We start from the raw sequence: 23,576 nt of genomic DNA, 5'->3' as shown, positions 1-23,576 counted from the left end.
ATTATATATTCTTCAATAAATGGTGTTGGCGAAACTGGACAGCCACATGCAAATGACTGAAATTGGACCAATATCTTATACCATAAATTAACTCAAAATGGATTAAAGACTGATTAAAGACTTGAACATAAGACTTGAAACCATAAACACCTATAAGAACACACAGGTGGTAAGCTCCCTGACATGAATTTTGGCAATGATTTTTTGGATCTGACACCAAAAGTAAAGATGACAAAAGCAAAAATAAACAAGTGGGACTATATCAAACTAAAAAGTCTGCATAGCAAAAGAACCCATCTACAAAATGAAAGGGCAAGCTATCACCAAATGGGAGAAGATACTGCAAATGATTAGAGCTAAGAGGTTAATACCCAAAATATATAAGGAACTCTTACAACTGAATAGCAAAAAAACCCTAAATAATTCAACTAAAAAATGGGCAAAGGATCGGAATAGACATTTTTCTAAAGAAGACATATGGACAGCTAACAGGTACATGAAAAGATGCTCAACATCACTAATCATTAGGGAAATGCAAATCAAAACTACAGTGAGATACCATCTCACAAATACTAGAATGGCTATTATCAAAAAGACAAGAAATAGGGACACCTGGGTGGCTCAGTGGGTTAAGCGTCTACCGTTGGCTCAGGTCATGATCCCAGGGTCCTGGGATGGAGTCCTGCATCGGGCTCCCTGCTCAGCAGAGAGCCCACTTCTCCTTCTGTCTGCCACTCCTCCTGCTTGTGCTCTCTGACAAATAAATAAAATCTTAAAAAGAAATAAAATAAAATGTGATATGGGTAACATTTCAAATTAATGGGGGAAAAGATAATTTTTCAAGTGAATACATGAATGATAAGAAGCCAACATTGCCTTACTGCTGCTAAGGAGAAATTTTCAGTGGTCTGGAAAAAAGATAAAAATAGGCACAACATTCCCTAAAGCCAAAACCTAATCCAAAGCAAGGTCCTAACTCTTGTCAATTCTATGAAGGCTCAGAGAGGTAAGAAAGCTACAGAAGAAAAGTCTGAAGCTAGTAGAGGTTAATGAAGTTTAAGGAAGGAAGTTATTTCTATAACATAAAAGTACCCAAGATGAAGCTGCTAATGTAGAAGCTGCAATGAGTTATCCAGAATATCTAGCTAAGATAATTAATGAAGGTGATTACACCAAACAACAGATTTTCAAGGCAGAGCAAACAGCCTTATATTGGAAGAAGATGCCACCTAGACTTTCATAGCTAGAAAGAAGTCAATCCCTGGATTCAAAGCCTCAAAGGACAGACTGACTCTCTTATTAGGGGCTAATGCAGCTGGTGACTTTAAATTGAAACCAATGTTCATTTACCATTCCAAAAATCCTAGGGCCCTTAATTTTTTTTTTTTTTTAAGATTTTATTTATTTTTTGTCAGAGAGATAGACAGCGAGAGAGGGAACACAAGCAGGGGGAGTGGAAGAGGGAGAAGCAGGCTTCCCGCCGGGCAGGGAGCCCGATGCGGGGCTTGATCCCAGGAGGTCCTGGGATCATGACCTGAGCCAAAGGCAGACGCTTAATGACTGAGCCACCCAGGCACCACCCTAGAGCCCTTAAGAATTATGCCAAATCTCCTCTGCTTGTGCTCTATAAATGGAACAACAAAGCCTGTATGATAGCACATCTGTTTACAAAACAGTTTACTGAATATTTTAAGTTGAGATCTGCTAAGGAAAAAAAAAGATTCCTTTCAAAATATTACTGCTCGTTGACAATACACCTGGTCACCCAAGACCTCTGATGGAGATATACAATGAGATTAATGTTGGTTTTGTCTCTGCTAACACATCATCCATTCTGCAGTCCATGGATCAAGGAGTAATTTCAAGTCTTATTACTTAAGAAATACATTTCCTAGGGCTATAGCTGCCATAGATAGTGATTCTTCTGATGGATCTGGGCAAAGTAAATTGAAAATCTTCGAGGAAGGATTCTCCACTAAGATGCCATTAAGAACACTTGTGATTCTAGGGGGCGCCTGGATGGCTCAACTGGTTAAGCGACTGCCTTTGGCTTGGGTCATGATCCCGGAGTCCTGGGATCGAGTTCCGCATCCAGCTCCCAGCTCAGTGGGGAGTCTGCTTCTCCCTCTGACCCTACTCCCTCTTGCGCTCTCTCTCTCAAATAAAATGAAACTTAAAAAAAAGAACATTTGTGATTTATGGGAAGAGGTCAAAAGAGCAATATTAACAGGAGTTTGGAAGAAGTTAATTCCAAGCCTTATAGATGACTTTAAAAGGTTCAAGACTTCAGTGGAGGAAGTAACTGCAGATGTGGTGGAAACAGGAAGAGACTAGAATGAGAAGTGGAGACTGAAGATGGGACTGAATAGCTGCAATCTCGTGATAAAACTTTAACAAATGAGGAGTTACTTCTTATGGATAAGCAAAGAAAGTGGTTTCTTGAGATGGAATCTACTCTTGGTAAAGATTACTGGAAATGACAACAAAGGATTTAGAATATTCCATAAACTTAGTTGATAAAGTAGTGGCCGGTGTGAGAGAATGGACTCCCAATTTTTAAAGAAGTTCTACTGTGTAAAATAAAAAAAAATAAACAAACAGCATCATATGCTACAGAGAAATCATTTGTGAAAGGAGGAGCCAATGGATGTGGAAAACTTCACTGCTGTCCTAAGAAACTGTCACAGCAACCCCAATCTTCAGCAGCCCCCACCCTATCAGTCAGTAGCCATTAAAATCGAAGCAAGACCCTCCCACCAGCAAAAAGATTATGACTCACTGAAAGCTCAGATAATGGTTAGCATTTTTTAGTAATGAAGTATTTTTTAATTAAGGTATGTACATTGGGTTTTTTTTAGACATAATGCTATATTGCACACTTAAAAGACTACAGTATAAACACAACTTTTATATGCACTAGGAAACCAAAAAATTCGTTTGACTAATTTTATTGTGATATTCACTTTATTGCAGTTGCCTGGAATCAAACCCGCAACATGTCTGAGGTGTGCCACATATTACTTTATAGTTAGCACAGAAATACAAAAAGGCTTTTGAAACTATCTTATCTCCATCTGGAAATGCACCTTTCTATATTTCTCTTTAATATCAGGAAGTATAATTATGAACATAAATTGCCTTGTAGTAATAAGAACTTTAAGAAAAATATTAAGATCTAAAATGTTACTTAATAAAATAAGCAAAGTAGAATGACTTCATAACTTAAAGAAATGCAAGAGTAGTTGGCAAATACCTTCTTTTGTGAAAAGCCAAACTAACTAAAGGAAAATTATATAAATGTATGCTCCAACATGTTTATCACACACATTCAAAATATTACTTCCATACTTTGTTTTATCTACAACTGAAAACTGGTCCAAGAATTATTCTAGAACAGCTTTTAAATTTCAGACACACACCATATCTGATTAACTATTCAGCGATAACTAAATTAAATCCCACCATAGTAATCTTTTTTGACAGATGTCGCATACTTTATGGTACACAGATTGGTAACTTATCCTACAAATCTATAAGGCTGTATATAAACTGATAAAAACATTCTTAATATGCAGTTTTATAAACATATGACTATCATAAGTGCTTACAGCCATTAGTCAAGAAACCTATCAACTGAGAATGTTCCAAATCACAAACGGAAAGAGTTGGTTTAATAAACAACAATTGGTTTTATAATACGTACTATTCTCTTCAGCATTTAAAATGTGTCCACTGTTGGACAGACGGGCAGAGACAAATCCTTCCCCCCTTTACCCCCTCAAAAATAGAATATCAAATAATTTTAAATTAGAGGCAAAGATAGATCAGCGCAAACTAGTGAATGGAGTAATTTGTCATAATTAGCATACAGTGGAAAAGAGTCTACTTTGCAGCTTAAAAATATTCCATTTAGTGAGTTATCAGGGTTCACTGAAGCTTCAATCTAAATTACTTCTCTGATTTTCCAACACACAAATTATGTCCATGTCATTCTAATTACTCTATATTTTTCTTCAAAATACCTATCATAATTTGTAATTTTGTCTTTATTTAGTATGTTTCTTCCTCTGGACTTAAAGCTCTGAGGGTGTGCTTCCTACCTTCTAACCAGCGCTTGGTCAGAAGAGCCACTCATTCACATTTGTAGTATTTCCTTCTTTGAACACCTGTACTAATTATACTGCTATTACTAATTACATCATAATCATGATACATAGTGTATTTATCCTCTCCGGAAAGTTGAACATTACCTTCTAAAAAAGTTTCTGCATATTCTTTTTTTTTTTTAAAGATTTTATTTATTTTTCAACAGAGGGAGAGACAGCGGAGAGGCAATAAGCAGCGGGAGTGGGAGAGGGAGAAGCAGGCTTCCCGCTGAGCAGGGAGCCCGATGCGGAACTCGATCCCAGGACCCTGGGATCATGACCTGAGCTGAAGGCAGACGCTTAATGACTGAGCCACCCATGCACCCTCTGCATATTCTTAAAATGACAAAATTATAGAAATGGTTAACAGATGAGAATGTATCAATGTCAACATGTTGGTTGTGCTATTTTACTACAGTTTGCAAGATGTTATTCCAAGATGTTATATTGGAAATGTGAACTGTGTAAATGGGAAACTGTGAAGAACAAAGGGGATCTCTTTATTATTTCTTACAACTGCATGTGAATCTGTAACCACCTCAAAATAAAAGACGTAATTAAGAAAAGAGGTTTTATATCAGAATTATTTAGAGGAACTCTAAAAAAAATATAGATGCCAAGATCTCCTCCCAGGGAGATTTTTAGGGGTTGGGCTCAGTCATCACGTGTGTATGTATGTATGTATATATGTATGTGTTTTTAAGATTTTATTTATTTGAAAAGGGCACATAGCACTCGGGGAGGGAGAGAAAATCTGAAGCAGACTGCACTCAGCGCAGAGCCTGACACAGGGCTCAAACCCATGACCACAAGATCATGACCTGAGCTGAGACCAAGAGTCTGACACTTAACTGACTGAGCCATTCAGGCACCCCTCAGTCATCCCTTATTTTTGTTTATTTCTTTTTAAAAGCTTCCCATTGATGCTAATGTGCTGTGAGGACTACAAATCGTTAATTTAGAGCAATGTTTCTACCCAAGGCTGACTATACCTGGGAAGCTTTAAACTCAGATTCTCAAGCCTTGATTCCAGAGATTCTGATTCAGAAGGTCTGCAGTGAGGCCAGAAAATCTATTGTTTTTAAGTTGCTATTGTTTTAAGTTCTGTACAGCTAGCTTAAAAACCTGGTTTATAGAACAATGATTTTTTTCTATGTATTGTTTAAAGGTAAACATTAAACTTGATTGGTCATTATCACAGATTTCAAATCCTTGGAGTCTGAATGAAGATGTTTTCTGTATTTATAAAAACCCAACCTAAATACCTAACATTATTTTAAGCCATATTCCTAACCCATTAAAACAGCTTTAAAAAATGAAAAACTGGGGCACCTGGTTGGCATAGGTTGGTCATCCAACTCTTGGTTTCAGCTCAGGTCATGATATCGAGTCCCGTGTTGGAGGACTCCGTGCTCAGCACACAGTCTGCTTAAGATTGTTTCTCTCTCCCCACCCACCCCCTCCACTTGGAAGGGCTCTCTCTCTCTCTCAAAAAAAAACAAACAAAACAACAACAAAACAAAGAAAACAACAACAACAAAATCCTAAACCCTGGACTAAGTCCTACTGGATACAACCTCCCCCCTGCCAATGAACCTTACAGAGATCTCATTGTTGCTCTAAGATGAGTATTTCTTTTTTCACCTGAAGCTATATATTCTGCTTTGCCCCATCTTCTTAATTCTTTATATACTAAAAATATTAAATCACTGATTTTTCTTTCCATTACTTTAACAGGCTGTAAATGTGTGCCTAAAAATTGGCAACCTGATGGAGGTTCTTAATCCTGGATGTGCTTTGGAATAACCACTCTGAAGGTATAGTATAGTAGCTCTGTTACACATCATAGCAGAGCATACTCAGAAAATCTGACCCAAAAAGTCTGAGGTGGCTTCAGGGAATCTGTATTTGTATAACAAAACAAACAAAACTCTACAATGATTCTGAGACACAAAGTTAAACAATGACTTATGGTTTCCATCTTTATCCTCTGGCTTTTAGTGAAAAGACTAATGACAAATTAGTCTAAATCTGGTATTTCTAAAAATATCAATTGTGCACAATGAAAATGAGAGAATTTATAGTGAGGTACAATACAATGAATGTCAGAAACCTATTAGTCCAGGCTCTGTCATTAAATAAGACCTAAGCAGCTCAATGTCTCTGAGTCTTTAAGTTTCCCAGCTATAAATAAGGAGCTACAAAACCACTAGAAAACAAAGGAGTTGTACTGGATCTTTTTTTTTTTTTTTTTTGAAAACGGTGTTTCCAGAAGTTTTAGGGTTCCACAGAAGTGTTTCAGCTGTCAGGAGGAAAGCCGAATAGAGACAGGCTAAACAGCATGAAGGGGCTCTGATTTGACTTACACAGACACACAAACATATATATATATATAATGCCACATCTGAAAATAAGCTATTAACATACACACACAATTTAAAAACCATGGTTCTAGAATTTGAAACCTGAGCCACATTTAAAGTGCTCAAAAGCCACAAATGACTATTGGCCACTACACTGAACGATGTAGATATAAAAACATCTCCACCACTGCAGAAAAAAGTCCTATTGTTGATGATTTAGTAACTGTTCACTGTTGGATCAGAAACTCTCAAAGATTTCTTCCAACTCTAAAAATCTTTCTTAATATTTGAAGAAAATGCATTAATGTATGTATTCAAAATCTCCTTAGTTAGAACACATTCCACAGGAAGCCAAAAACATTTAAACAATTAAAACAAAAGGGAAACACTATCACTGGAAAAGAGAAAAGATTTCTGGACTTTAGTTAGTCTGAAAATGCTTTAGACTTTGTCCAAAACTTTCAAAAAACTACAGGTATCAAAGAACTACAGCAATCAAAGAAAAACATAAAACGACACTGATATCAGCTTTAAAAAATTCTTAGATAATGATAAAAGTCACATATAAGCTTCTGGAAGCATTATCCACTCTATTACCTCCTTTGAGCTATACTTCTTTCTTGAGTACACAGGACAAATAGTTTATTTTACTGTTAAACATGGTAAACTGAATCTCATAAACATAAAATAATGAATACAAGGTCTCAGAATTTATAAAGGGAACAAGTCAGAAGTGGAACAAACCTTCTTACTCATAGTACCTCTGAAGCAAACACCAAAGTGAAAAACCATTATCACGGACGAAAATACAAATTCACTAATACAAAGAAAAGAAATTTATTCATTTAGCAAATATTTATTGAACACCTATACTGTACAGAGTCAGTATACTAAGTACTAAAGATATAAAAAGGAGAATTTGCTTTCAAAAGGGTCATAACAGGGTTAATTAAATAAGGTCTAGACAGGGCGCCTGGGTGGCTCAGTTGGTTAAGCGACTGCCTTCGGCTCAGGTCATGATCCTGGAGTCCCGGGATCGAGTCCCGCATCGGGCTCCCTGCTCAGCAGGGAGTCTGCTTCTCCCTCTGACCCTCCTCCCTCTCATGCTCTCTGTCTCTCATTCTCTCAAATAAATAAATAAAAAAATCTTTAAAAAAAAAAAATAAATAAATAAATAAATAAATAAATAAGGTCTAGACAAAACACCCAAGTGACCATATTATAATGAGAAATGGGGGAAAGTCCACAAGGAAAAACCAAAATACTAGCAACCGTTTTTCACAAGGCTGAATTATAAATCTTTAAAAAAAAAAAAAAAAAGGCAAGAATTCAGTTATCTATTGTCCACTAGCATCCCACATATAATTCATCTCTTTATTTCATAACCAATGACATATTAGGAATCTGCATGTATTCTATAAGAGAATCAGATTTTTTAAATTATATGTTTGCTAGCTGTAATAAAGTACTAATAAAACTGGTCAAGGCTTTAAATTCCCATAGCAAAAGCCCCATGATTACACTATACTTCTAACTCTGAAAAACCACTTCAATAACAACCCAGTAAAATTAGGCAAACAAGTGCGGATGCCTCAGAAAAAACAAATGGCACTAAAGAAAAATTCTGGTCTACACACAATTCCAAAGAGGCAAACATTAAAGTAATTTTTTAAACATTTATGGAGTGTATTTACTGTTTGACCTCATCTGTGGCCAAAAGGGCGCTAGTTATTTTTCACATTCTAGTATGTAAAATTAGTTTCTAATAAGTTATGTAAGTTTCACAATTCTTCCGCCAATAATTTTCTCACACAACAAAGAAAATTTCAATTGAAATTCCCCATACTTTCCATGTTTCAACATTTTAGGCTGTCACAGTTTACTATATGAGAATTCAAATATATAATTAAATAAAACAAACTCAATTAACTGAAATGATTACCAAATGTGGTCTTTCAACAGTATTTCCGATTCACTAATGGCTAACTTCTTCCTTATTTGAACTCCTGTTGAAACCATTCTAAAACTGGCTATTTCTCTTTTCTCCCTACATAGGGCATAACAGTACTCTTTAAAAGGTTAACTGACAATCATAATACTGCCTTGAAGTTACCATTTTCAAAAATCATGCTATGCCACACACATAGAACTAAAGAAGGTATTTCTGAGTCTGTAGCATCCCCAAATAAAAACAAAAGTTAGGATTTTTATAAATCACTATCAGATTTTTTTTTTCTTCTAAAGCAAAGGGAAATAAAATAAAAATCCAATTAACTGGAATCCTATTAAGTATAATTTCACAGTCAATAGAAATTTCCAGGAATTTAAAAGTAGAAAAATACAAATCAAATCAGAGTGTTCTTACTTAATGCTGATACACTGGTGGATGCGACAAAAAGTCTCAAATATGAAGAGACGAGCATTTTCAATGAAATCCTCAAGACAAGCCACCAAGAAGAAGTCATTCACAAGTACCTATGTATGTAAAATATAACAAAAAAATTAATAGCACTGACAAGCAATTTTCAAAAATGTAACCCAAAATACTTCCTGTGTGCTTTACTTGTTGTTCCAGTTACAATCCTCTTACTTAATATCACACAAGTTCTACACACAGCACTTTCTAGAACACTATGTTCAAGCCCCTAACAATTTAAAGAAGTAAATGAATGCTACGAGAAAAAACCGTAAGCACTGCCATGTTTTCTTGTTCTATTGAGGACTTAAGCAACCTTGTGACAAAGTAGCTTTGTCCTATCCATTACCCTACATAAATGCTTTGTAGATAACGTAACTTTTCTAGCTTCTTAAAATAGTTATAACAGACTAAAAATATGCGTATTTCTGTGAAGTAGACTTGGAAATAAGCAAAGGAAAAAAAAATTCAAGGGGTGGCTCCTACTCCACAGATGGTATCATAATTAAAAGAGAATTATTTTAACTTCATTAGTGTATATTTAACAAATATACACCAAAACATAAATAAAACTATATGAACACAAATTATCACATTGGAATCTATTTTATATTTTGTCCAATGTGTGAAAATCACCTCTGAGGTTATACTTACATGATAATTTTCTCCTTAGAGAAGTAAAATCTTAGTCCTTCAACAAACTCTTTATATTTTGTGTTAACATTTGGGTTCAAAAATGAAACTGACAACTAGTAACATGGATATGGTAAATGTATTTAAAAGGTAAGTTTTTAGTTTAATTTCTTAAAACTCTGCAAACTAACATGAAAAAAAACCCCAGAAATCTAAACTCTTTCAGTTGCTCCAAGGTGCTTTAGTTTCTACCAATCAACAAGACATTACTGTTAAAAAATTCATGCCCTTATAGCTTTACTGGTTTATAGCAAATGTGAAGTACAATCGCGTGAAAAATTCTGAAGATAGGCCCATTTATGAAACAAATCGAGAATCAGTTAGTATGTGCAATTCTATACAATCTTATACATACATATGAAGTACTTCACATATTTACTCATATAGGATAAGACACAGAATTATGGGCATATGTGTGAATTTATAATGTCGCCAATGTTTTAACAAACTACTAACAAAAGGGATACACATATGGCAATAACATTAAAAATGTCTTTACCCTAGCACATTTCTAAACAATCATTTTAAGATTGTTTCTGATACAATTACTTTAATAAAACACTACAAGTTAACTCTCACAATATCCAAACCTTAAAGAATGTTATTAATTTATAAGTAAAAATCCATACTTACTGATTCACATTCCCTCAGCTTTTTCTGAGCCCCATCAAAGTCAAAGTTAACATATAAGCATTCAACAAATTCTGTAATTGGGTCTTTATATGTGTAAGACTCCTGTAGAATTAAGTCAAAGGTCAAGTTGGATCAGATTCAACACTGTTTGGTAGACTGCCCCTAGAATATCCCAATCTTCCTGTTTTCTCCTCCCTTACCATGAATTTCTAGCAAATTACCTAGTGTCATCTTTTCGAAGCAACTGCTTATATCCTGATTCCAGGCCATACCTTAAGCTTATAATGCCTTCCAGACTGAGTTCTCTAAATTCTCATCCTAGAATTATTCCAAAGGCTTTCAAGTTCCTCTACTGACAAAAGTCTCCCATAGTCAATAAACAGTGATGAACATCCCCAAGTATAAGGGTATTCATACACTGCGGAATTTGTCTTTTTATATTTAATTTACTCTTAGGTCAAATAAGTAAGTTATTTTTCTAACCCATAGTTATTGCTGAGAAGCTCACTAAAAAAAAAAAATCAATCAGTAGGGCTGCAGCTTTTGTACAACTTGGGGACTATTAATATTGTATCCTACATAAAGATCACTTCTCTGGAATTATGCAGGTAAGCCATCTCCCAACAAACAGTGCCAGGCTCCAAATCTCCTTTACTCTTTGCAATAAAGGCAACACTAATATACAATGTATATTAAGTATCCACCCAGCAGAGAGCAGTATTCATTCATACCACATCTAACATAAGTATATCTTGGAATTAGAGTAAATGCCCATGAGTATCCTGGGCTCCTCTTTCTCTATGTATACTGCATGTATCCTTTCTCCTATTTTTAAAGCATTTTTACCTTAAGAATTAAGAGTCCTACTCTAGAAACAGATGTTAGATCTACTTTAGACACATTTTAAAACACAATAAAGATTTTAGTTTTTACCTGTTGAATAACTTTAACAAGATCTTTTAGCACCTGTCGGCGTTTCCGAACATCTTTGTTTGTTATGACGGCTGTAGTCAAATAGCGCAGAATATGTGGACACATTGTCTGAATTGCATTAAGATACCTGAGGTAAAAATATAAATAACTTTAATATTTTTAAAATTTAATATTAATAACTTACCCAGTTTCTATAAATCTGCAATTAACCACATGTGATTTAAAGAAACACTTGAACAGTCCATTACACTGTGCTGCTTCAGTAACGTAAGACTGCAAACACTTAAGAATTATTATTATAAGGACCATCTCCTCCAAAGAAATGAAAAAACAGAAGTCTGCAGAGAATGCCAGCTTATATTGCCCAGTTTGAAGTGAATTGGAAGACTCACTTCAGAGGTAAATAATCCTACTATTATTGTTGAGTAAAAGGATTTTGGAAGGCCCCTATACATGCTGTCAGTCTGTTCCAAAAGACCGCTAAGCTATGGCGTTCAGTCATTCACCTTTTGGAAAAAGTGTGTGAAAACCTTCTATGTGCAAATCAGTCATCATAATCATAAATGAGGCACTTAAGTAAAGATTCAGAGGATGAAAGACTTAAAACTACAGGGAGAAGGAAACTGTTACAGTATTATAAGGCTTTGGTTAAATTGGTAGCACTGGGAATTAGAAAGGAAGGATTATATGTCAGACAAACATCAACAGGGGCGTTGCTAATATTTAACAAATCCTGCTATTCTGATGATCAGCAGCTGGCCACCCTCTGTCATTTCGTGTTTATCCTGTATTCCTCCTGCTCAACTCCTTAAATAGCTCCCTAATTTTTATCCAAGAAGTACCTCTGAGTGTCAGGCACTATGACAATCTTGGAAATATATGTCAATAAAGTCCATTCCTCTTGGCTGAATATATAAACCCCAAAGTACCATCCAGCTTCATCTCCCACCAGACCATCATTGACTGCTTCCTGTTTTTCTCACTTAAAGCTCACTCCACATGGACTGCTCTCCCAAACACATCCTTCTGAAAGCCTAAACTCTAGCCATCCTTCAAGATCCAGCTCAGATACCTTATTTTCCAAATTCTTTTAAACTATGGTATTAATAAATCTTTATATTTCATCACATTGTAGATTCTCCGTAAAATGTTGTTTGAACTCCTTAGAGGACACTAGAATCTGATAGTAATCTAACAATTAATAATATTTAGTCCCCCCGGGACACCTGGGTGGCTCAGTCGGTTAAGTGTCTGCCTTCAGCTCAGGTCATGATCCCAGGGTCCTGGGATCAAGTCCCGCATTGGGCTCCCTGCTCAGCAGGAAGCCTGCTTCTCCCTCTGCCTGCCACTCCCCCTGCTTGTGCTTGCTCTCTCTCTCTAACAAATAAATAAAATCTTTTAAAAAAAAAAAAAAAAAAATAATAATAATATTTAGTCCCCCCTTAAATTCCCTCTAAACAAGGCAGGGAATAAAAAGAATCAACACTCAAGAATAAACCAATTTCTAGGAAAAAAATAACTAAATAGATAGCTAAAAGTTTCATTATCTGAAATATTAAGCCTGATTTTCAGGCAGAAATTTTTAAACTGCAATCTTCATTCAGAGTACTTCTTTGTCTCAATACTCTCTTGCCAGAGATCTCATGTACAAGCACAAGAAAGGATGACTGTTTTTCAATACTGATTCTGAAGTAAGTAATTTTAGTAAGCATTTCTGGAACTCAAACTTATCCATATGATTTAAAAAACTAAGTTTATTGTATAAGATGTTAAACATATTTTACTTACCCTAGCTTTATATCACTGCATGACATGTATCTTCATTGTTTTTAATGGAGGATAACTTCTTGGGAAATCATATCCCACTCTTTTTGAGAATATATGGTAGGTGTTAGCAAAACTTTTGTAAAAGGCCAGATAATAAATATTTTAGGTTTTGCAGGCCAGGAGGCACAATTGAGAATATCGTACAGGTACTTGTATGAAAAGAAAACAAATTTCCAAAATATTTTATTGATAAAACTCAAAATATTAATAGTGAAGTATGATTTTTTTTATAATTATCTACTAATGAGAAGAACAGCATTTATCTATTGGGGATAATTTTGCTTAATTGCATTCTAAGTTAGAGATCCTAACATTAAAATTTATTGCAAATATTTATCTGTTAATGCTGTTCTGTAATGAAAATTTACATACTCAGTCTTTGTAAATGTTTTTCATGAACCTAGTATTACCAAAAACTGATATCAATTGATAGAAATATGATTTTAATTTATCATATTTATCACCTGGAAGGCATTACAGAACTCTGTTAAATTCTTCTTTTGATACTGTCCTTTAGGGTATCATTACACTGCATATAAATCACTTCCAATTCAATAGCACAGTTAAGTGAATTTAGGAATATGGAAATTTCCGGGTGCCTGGGTTGCTCAGTCGTTAAGCGTCTGCCTTTGGGTCAGGTCATGATTCCAGGGTCCTGGGATCGAGCCCCGCATCGGGCTCCCTGTTCAGCGGGAAGCCTGCTTCTCCCTCTCCCACTCCCGCTGCCTGTGTTCCCTCTTTCCCTGTCTCTCTCTCTCTCTGTCAAATAAATAAATAAAATCTTTAAAAAAAAAAAAAAAAGAAATATGGAAATTTCCTTTGTATTTACAATGAGGTCTAAAACTCTGGAATTATAATTTGAGCTTGAAAAAATATATCTGCTACAAATCTGTGTGGGAATGAAGGTCTCCCTTCTTGTTTTACCATGTGAAAGAACAGAAAACATATAAAGCAGCTGGACATTATTTGTTATTCATGCTATGTTAGTTGTCATCAAAGTGACTACTGCAATATAGTTTTTCCATATGAACACTATTTTGTTTTGTTAATTTTAGGGTGAATTAAGAAACATTAACAAGGTACAGCAAAAGTTAATTTCCAGAGCCACCCAAGGCTTGATAATAATGTTTGAGGGCAATTTTTCTCATTCAGAAAAAATTCAATCTTGCCCCAGGCTCAAAAAAAGTCACACTGGAACTGCCATTGCTAAGCCACCCAACTGTTGTTAAGTAGAGAAAGCCAAGACATTCTATTTCTGACAAAAATTCATGGACTGATAACAGTTAAGTCCACAGGAGCAAGAGAACTTCACTGCTGACAAAAATGGTTCAAAAATATACCACACGGGGTACCTGGGTGGCTCAGGCAGTTAAGCGTCCAACTCTTGATTTTGGCTCAGGGCACGATCTCAGGGTGGTGATATCAAGACATGCATTGGGCTCTATGCTGGGTGTGGGGCCTGCTTAAGATTCTCTTTCTTCCTTTCCCTCTGCCCCTCCCCCCTGCTCGCTCACTCTCGCTGAAAGAAAGAAAGAAAGGAAAGAAGGAAAGAAAGAGAGAATACACCACAGATTCAAGTATTTTCCACAAAGTATCTGGTGATGAATAATGTAACAAATAACCATAGGCTTTGAAAAACCTCTTTTTTTCCCCTCCATACATATTTGCCACCAAGTTTTAACACATCTTAGCAGATTCCACTTCAGGTTGTATTAAATTAGTGTTTTATCAACTTTGAAAATATTTTCACCTGTAGCTGTTCCACAGAGACTACTTATTCATAAAGTCATATTCTTTAGTCACTTCAAATCCAACAATGATTCCTCAAATCAACAACTAAGCCACATTGGTAACATCTGTTGACTCCTCAAGAGCCAAGGAAAATCACTAAAAATCATGTGCCTTGTTTTTTAACCGATTGATGTTGCTCCAGATAACTTCAACTCTAACTGTTCTCACCAAAAAGCTGGTATTTTTAAACAAGTTTATCTTTTCTGGACATTATTTCTTTGGCTGCTGTAACTGAACATGATTTAGAATCACCACTGGTAAATGGCTTTCCCTATCTGGCTAAATAAGAGCCACTCAGAAACTTGCCTGCTTGAGCCTCATTTTCATTAATTTTTGTGAGGAAATTCTGCTATGATGAGATATTCTGTTTTAAATTTCTAATTTTTCTGATTGTTGCTTTGCTGTCAGTTGGAGTATTATAATGAGTGATTACAATCTTGCAATGTGAATTAAACTGCATTCTTTTAGCATACCTACGGTGTCAATTCAATGCTTTGCTTTCTAATTCAAACAAAATAATCCCCACTCCACTGTGCCTTAAAAGCACATTTGAAGTCTACTTGTCTTGTTTTGACATGATGAGTACATACTGGTAATAAAGTGTTGCAGTATGGCAATACACAGGTCCCTTGAAACACTGGCCAGGTGTAACTGCAGCATGGCATCACTGGGATTCATAGTGCACTGAGTAGCAGTGTGAGTCAACGAGAGTGCAACATTGTATGATCTCTGTCACAACTCAACTCTGCCTTTACAGCTTAAAAGCAGCCAAAGACACTATATAGATCAATGAAGCTGGCTGTGTTCCAATAAAAATTTATGGACACTGAAACTGTAGTCTCATATTTCACATGTCACAAAATATTTTTCTTTTAATTTCTTCAACCATTTTTTTTAAAAGATTTTATTTATTTGAGAGAGCAAGAGAGAGAGAAAGCACACAAGTGGGGCAGGGGGAGAGGAAGGAGAAGCAGGCTCTCCCCACTGAGCAGGGCCTGAGCCCAAGGCAGACACTCAACCAACTAAGTGACCCAGGCGCCCCTTTTTCAACCATTTAAAATGTAAAAGCCATTCTTAGATCACAGGCCTTAAGAAAAAAGGCAGTGAGCCAGATTCAGCCCACAGTCCAGATCCCTAATATATAACATTACCATGGCTCCTGACTTCCCTACCTTCTAGAACAGAAGTGATCCTTCCTATGTATGTATATCTACATAGATCACTACATAAGGAAGGGGAGTGGGGATTAAAAGTGACTTGAAGTTATCTTAGTTCACAATCTTGTAGGATCAGTGATGATATATTTTATTTTAGTTCAAATAGAAGCAAAACCACAGATGTGGTTTAACAGTCTACACGTCTGTTGTGCTCTTTTGTTCTATTTCTTTCTTACCATCTCCTTTCCTGTCAACCGAAATTTAAGGGTCAATTTTCATCTTTACTGGACTCTTCTAACTTTTCCAGATCTTACTGGTTGCTGTTATACCTACTGTGTATTTATAATGCACAATACATCAGTCCTTAGTTAAATATGTTCTTAGGCTACTTCTTGTATTACTTGTTTGGATTATAAACTATTTAAGAACAGAGGCTGTAACTCTCCTATTTTGGAAGCTAACTTTATTATTTTTCTTTTTTTTTTTAAAGTAGGCTCCACACCCGGTGTGGAGCCCAACATGGGGCTTGAACTCATGACCCTGAGATCAAGACCTAAGCTGAGATCAAGAGTTAGACACTTAACCAACTGAGCCACCCAGGCATCCCTATTATTTTTTCTTTTAAATAAGAGCATTGATATTTACTGTGTTCTGAGGTATAATTTCATGATAGGTAATTAAAAATGTTTTAGTATATTTTTTCTCTAGTACAACCCCACTTCAATTGTACAGTTTTATGGAACTTTTTTACAGTGTTTTCTAATTGCAAGTCAGATCATACAGTAATCAAAAGATAACAGAATATCCCAAAATAAAAAAATATTTAAGTATCTATCATGTGCCAGATACTACAAGAACAGAGAGAATAAAAATTCTGCCCTCAAATATGCTTATACTCTAGTAGGAAAAATAAAGCAATTATAAATTATTTTAAAGACATTAAATAATTAAATATCAAATATAAAGTAGGCACAATATACAGGACTTCATGAACGATAAAGTAAACCTGAACTGGATCTTCAAAAACAGGCAGGCTTAGACGGAGGTTCAAAAAAAAGAGAAGGGCATTTCTGGAAAGACAGGCTAAAAAAAAAAAAAAACAAAAAACAATGCAGGACACTTAGCAGAACATCAGAGGACAAATTTTTATTTTTATTTTAGATGGAAACCTTAAAGGTCATCATCCTGAGCTAGAATAGGTAAGATACCTGCATGAAAAAGAGTTTTCTTATCAGGAACAATTAGAAAATAGGAAAAATAAAGATGGAAAGGTCAGTCAGGACAACTTCTGAATACCACCCAGCTGACTATTAATGGTAAAACGTGAAATTTCTTAGGGTGTTTATGTTATTTTTATTTAGAAAACACTCAAAGGAGTGTTTAATTCAAACTGAACTTTCAATTTTTTACAATGGAAAGTAATAACTAGGGCATTGTATTACAAATGCATTCTTTTCTCTAATAGCATCAACATTTGGTGACAAAGCCTCATTTCTTACTAGTCTATGAACACTTCTCTTACACCTGATACCTTATCTTCTATATAATGTTACATTTAAAAGTTCAACATTTTTCAAATGTGTAAATCATCTCCATTTTAGATTCAGAATAAATTATGGCAGAAATGGTAATATATATGATGTTAAGACTTTATTTAACCTGCACTGGCATCTGAACTTTCACCTCAAGGACAAAAGTATAAATTATCAACAAAGTACTTTTTTATTTTACAAAAATCTTAAAGTCCACAATCCACATGAACTGTCAATTTAACACAATTTTATCAATTAATATACTCAATGAACTACATTTAACTGTATTACTGTGCTATTAGAAATTGAAAGCAGGAAGAATAAAACTTCACCAATTTTTACATTTATCAAAGACAACTGAAAAGCACATACTGATTGTAGACATACAAATGCAAATTACTACTTTCTAGTAGCTACTCCGCTTGAAGAATATACAATCTAGAAAAATGGCTGAAACAATGATCTGTCAAGCCAACTGGGTATATTCTCATATGAAAAAAGTTAGAATCAAGCAAAACTCAAAACAAGCCATGAAGGGATTACTATTGAGGGAGACTACTGATGGTAACCTAACCTTACAGAGAGAAGGGTAAGCACAATATTTTAGTGAAAAATGAAAGCTGTAATCCTACTGGAGTAGTTTATTTTCCACATTGTGCTAAAAGGCTGTTTCTGTTTAAAAAGTTCCACGGCTATGAAGATTCTTAGTAGCCAGTTGAAAATGTTCAAAAACTGATTTATGGTGATGGTGCCAACACCTGGTAAAGTTACTAAAATTCACTGAATTGTAAACAAACAAATAAATGAAATTTTGAGTACCTTAGAACAAATCAGGACAGTGGCATCATTCTATACTAGTAGTAGTCACTGTTTTTTTTCACTACCACACTCTTGCAGTTAAAAAAAATAAATAAAGCAAGTTTCAACTGCCCTTGATTAGCAGTACAGATTGTTAATTAAAAAAAAATTTCAACTCCTGCATACTAATCTTTTTAATATTCTGTGACTTAATGGTATAATGCTCTTCTGCTATATACTTCAGTATCACAGTTATCTTAAGGAAAAGCACTTGTACAACTGAGTTGTAAGCTTAACTGTTTTTCTCACAGAACACTATTTTTACTTGAAACAATGAGTGACAGATACACCAAAGCTATTCAGAATTGGGTATTTGGCAGACACTTTCTAGAAAATAAAGTGAGCCTAAACTTCAAGAAAAAAAAATGATAAAATTAGACCTTTCCCATGAAAAGTAGAATTTTGGAAAATATCTGTCACCAAGAGCTTGACTACTTTCCAATACGTTAAGCCTTTTCTAATGGGTTTAGTGGTGATACAGATAGGTGATTTTTTGGGTATTTTATGTATGTCAACATATTTGGAATACCTGAATAACCCACGAATCCAAGATTTCCCAAACAACCAATGCATGATAATTATAAGGGCATGGGTACAAGATCCACTAAGGTGCAAGACTGACCACTATAGTTTAGAATACCAGTATAGTTTAGATCCAAAAAACTGAATAAAGTTTCAGATTCCACTTAATAATAACCTTTAAAGTACTACTACTTGTTTTGTTGGATTACCAAAAAAGAATATTCACAACTATCTAAAAAGGCTAGTAAAACAGCTCTTTTGTAACTACATGTATGTGTAACGCTAGGTTTTCTTCATATCCTTCAGACAAAATAACATCAGGTATGAAAATCTAGTTTATGCCAGAAATTGAAAAGTCTGCAAAAATGTAAAACGTCACTGCTCTCACTAAATTTTTGTTTTTAAGTTACTAAAAAAAAAAAGTCAACTATAATCAATTTACTACTTGTCAATTATCAAATATATTTTTATTTTCCCAGTTTTAATTTCTAATACAGTATAGATAATAAATTTAGCCAACACAAACAAAATTACACTCAACAATTCTTCATAGTATGAAAGGGTTCTAAGACCAAAAAGTTTAAGGACCATTCACTTCTAACAATTACATTCCAAAGATAATTTTAATGTCTACTTTCTTTTTTAATAAACATGCAATAGCTTCTCTGTATTTATATTAATTTGGGTCTTGGAGGGAGTGCAAAGCTCTTTTTGGATACTCCAATATCCTATTTGCCTTACAAAGATAAATGAAGACAATCTCTCTATATACACATACGTTCTCTAATGCACCAAAATGAGCAATAAATCGATCAGAACCCAGAGTCCTTTTAGTGGAATCACTGAAAAACAAAACAAAACAAAAACATCTCAAAATTCCTTCCTCACTTCACTGATCTGATAAGGTTAACAACTTGTGTCACCTAGGGCATTTCAGGTTTTGGAGAATATGGTGCAAGTATACATAGAATTCCTTGTAATTTTATTATATCACTTGTCATATAAAGCCATTTTCATTTCTCTCTCTTCATTCTTGAAATGAAATTAACAGTTTTAATGTTAGTAATTTCAACATTTTATATTGCTAATTTTCACTGCCTTTGTTGTTTTTTTCTGTACTTTCAATCAAGGTTTTAAAAGCTGAGTAAGTACTCAAGGCTATGAATTAATCTGAGTGTTGCTTTCACAAAATGTTGTTTATTAACACTCTCTTCTTCGATTCAGTTCTTTTTAAGACTTCGAATAATTTCTAGGTTTAATGTATTCTGTCCAGAAACTACAATCTATAAAATTTATATATTTTTAAACTTATTAGATTTTAAATGGCAAAAGGTATTGTCTTTTTTGTGTATGAACCATGGAATTACAAATGAATTGTATCTATTAATCTAGAATAGCTTCATAATAGTCTTAATTCTAAGTTGTTACTTTAATTATATTTCTATGACCATGAACCTCTATCTTACCTTAAAATTTTTTTAAAAATCTATCTTTTTTTAGGAGGAGTTCTGGGGAAGACAGCAGAGTAGGAAGATCCTAAGCTCACCTCATCCTATGGATACAACTAAGTAACACCCACGACAGTGTAAATAACCCACAGAACCACCTGAGGACTGGCAGAACAGACTCTCCACGGCCCAATGTAAAAAAGAGGCCGCAATGAAGTGAGTAGAAAGGGCAGAGATGTGGGTGGGAGCTAAAAAGACCAAAGGGACTGTTCATAAAACAGGGATGCCTTGGGCTTGAAGTGGGAAGAGAAAAGGAACCTCATGCCAAGCACCCCAGGCACAGAAGCGCAAACAGGGAAGACAAATACCTATAACATTGGGCTTTGAAAACCAGAAGCATGGAATTTCATCAGTTGTTACATCAGTGCTTAACACCTGGAACTTTAAAATCAGTGTGTGGCTCTGGGAGAGCCAAAAGGGAGGGAAACTGAGTCGTCACCCTTAAAGAGCACAAAAAACAGCCTCTAGAAGATAAAGCCATAAAAGCAGCAGTTTGAAAAAATACCTGGGGTATGCAGGAGGGAGATCTGTTTACTAATCTCAAAGCCTATGCTGGAGGGGCAGGGACTGTTGGAAGACTTCTCCCAGAACAAAAGAGGTGGCAGGCGCCATTTCCTTCCCTTGCCTTTCAGATACCTGGGTACCTGCAAGGAACCAGTGCAGCGAACACTCTCCACCTAGCTCGCTAACAAGGCACCACACTCCCACATTCTCCTGTGGACACACCCTCTCCAGCCAAGAGTTGGCACCAGGTCTCCTCCCACAGTAGACAATGCACAAACCTTCCTGACACTACCCATCCTCACTGGCCACCCCCTGACCTTCTGAAAGCCCACCCCTTCCAACCCCTCTCAGCTTCCCTCCCAAGAGGCTGCAGATCTCCTCCCACGACAGACCAGCTAGGACCAAGCTGGCACCATATACCCATCCCCTCCAGCCCTGCAGCAGGAGTTTTCTCAAGTGGCTCCAGGCTCCCATCACAAGAGACCCATGCAAATCTTACCAACTACGAACGTTGAAATTCAATCAGTAATCAAAAGACTCCCAGCAAACAAAAGTCCAGCACTAGAAAGCTGCACAGGTGAATTCTACCAAAATTTAAACCTATTTTTCTCAAATTATTCATAAAAAATATAAGAGGAAGGGAAGCATCCAAATATGTCCTATGTGGCCAGCATTACCCTGATACCAACATCAGATAAAGGCACTACTAACAAAGAGAACTACAAGTCAACCTCTCTGAGGAAAATAGATGCAAAAATCCTCAACAAAATATTAGCAAACCAAATTTAACAATACAAAAAAATCATTCAGCACAATCAAGTGGGATTGATTCCTAGGATGCAAGAATGGTTCAATATTTACAAATCAATCAACATGATACATCACATCAATATGAGAAAGGATAAAAACCATATGATCCACTTAAATAGATGCCAGAAAAGCATTTGATGTTAAAAGCATTCAACAAAATAGGTCTAGAGGAAACACACCTCAACACAATAAAGACAATATATGAAAAACTCACAAGTAACATCCCACTCAATGGTGAAAAACTTAAGAGCTTTCCCCCTAAGGAACAAGATAAGGATGTGGACTCAACATTTTTATTCAACATTGTCCTGGAAGTCCTAGTTAGAGCAATCAGACAAGAAAGAGAAATAAAAAGCATCCAAATTGGTAAGGAAGAAGCAAAATTTTCACTATTTGCAGATGACATGACACTAAATATAGAAAGCCCGAAAGATTCCACTCCAAAACTACTAGAACTGATAAATGAATTCAGTAAGGTCACAGGATAAAAAAGTAATTTACAGAAATCCGCTGCATTTCTATACACTATTAATAAACTAGTAGAAATAAAATAATACCAGTTATGATTGCACCAAAAATAGTAAAATACCTAGGAATAAACTTAACCGAAGAGGCAAAAGATCTGTACTCTGCAAACTATAAAACACTAATGAAAGAAACTGAAGACAACACAAATGAAAGATATTCTATGCTCACGGACTGGGAGAACAAATACTGTTAAAATGTGCAATCTGCAGATTTAACACAATCCCTATCAAAATACCAATAGCCTTTTTCATAGAATTAGAACAAATAATCCTAAAATTTGTATGGAACCACAAAAGACCCCAAATAGCCAAGGCAATTTTGAAAAAGAAGGCATAACTGAAGGTATCAGAATCCAGATATCAAGATACGCTGCAAAGCTGTAGTAATCAAAACAGACACAGAGATCAATGGAACAGAACAGAGAGCCCAGAAATAAAAACACATATATAAGGTTAATTAATCTTTGACTAAGCAGGCAAGGATATGCAATGGGAAAAAGATGATCTCTTCAATAAATGGAATTGGGAAAACTGGAGAGCCACATGTAAAATAAAAACTGAACCACTTTCTTATACCATATACAAAATAAACTCAAAGTGCATTAAGGACCTAAATATGAGACTTGAAACTATAAAAATCCTAGAAAAGAGCACAGATAGTAATTTCTCTGACATCGTCCATAGCAAAATTTTTCTAGATATGTCTCCTGAGGCAAGGAAAAAAAAACAAAAGCAAAGTACTACATCAAAATAAAAAGTTTCTGCACAGCAAAGAAAGCAATCAGCAAAACTAAAAGACAACCTAGTGAATGGGAGAAGACATCTGCAAAGGACGTATCTGATAAAAGGTTAGTATCCAAAATATATAAGAAATTTATACAACTCAACACCAAAAAAATCCAACAAAAAACCCAACAACAACAAATAATATAAAACTGGCCAGAGACATGAAGAGACATTTCTCCAAAGACATACATATGACCAACAGAACATAAAATGTTCAACATCATTCATCAGAGAAATGCAAATCAAAATCAAAATGAGGTATCACCTCACACCTGTCAGAATGGCGAAAATCAAAAACAGAGGAGACAACAATTGTTGGCAAAGATGTGGAGAAAAAAGAACCCCCATGCACTGTTGGTGGGAATGCAAACTGGTGTAGCCACTCTGGAAAACAGTATAATGATTCCTCAAAAACTTAAAAATAGAATTACCATATTATCCAATAATTCCACTACTGGGTATTTACCCAAAGAATACGAAAAAACTAATTTGAAAAGATAAACACACTCCTTGTTTATTGCAGCATTATTAACAATACCCAAATTATGGAAGCAGCCCAAGTTGTCCATTG

At 35.2% G+C, this 23,576-nt stretch overlaps 1 protein-coding gene across 1 annotated transcript in view; it reads right to left on the bottom strand.

The window, feature by feature from the left end:
* EIF3E (eukaryotic translation initiation factor 3 subunit E) overlaps positions 1-23,576 on the bottom strand; it is a 49,940-nt gene that overhangs the window by 5,605 nt on the left and 20,759 nt on the right. Inside the window, exons 8-10 of the mRNA XM_036087010.2 lie at positions 11,184-11,310; positions 10,251-10,352; positions 8,874-8,983 (exon numbers count right to left, since the gene is read on the bottom strand). Coding sequence (XP_035942903.1) covers positions 8,874-8,983; positions 10,251-10,352; positions 11,184-11,310 — 339 coding nt within the window. The remainder of the gene's footprint in view (positions 1-8,873; positions 8,984-10,250; positions 10,353-11,183; positions 11,311-23,576) is intronic.

This window comes from Halichoerus grypus, chromosome 5 (genome assembly GCF_964656455.1).
Source record: "Halichoerus grypus chromosome 5, mHalGry1.hap1.1, whole genome shotgun sequence".
In the NCBI taxonomy this organism is placed as follows: Eukaryota; Metazoa; Chordata; class Mammalia; order Carnivora; family Phocidae; genus Halichoerus; species Halichoerus grypus.
The sequence above is the reverse complement of the archived record's forward strand: the minus strand, read 5'-3'. Positions and strand labels throughout refer to the sequence as shown.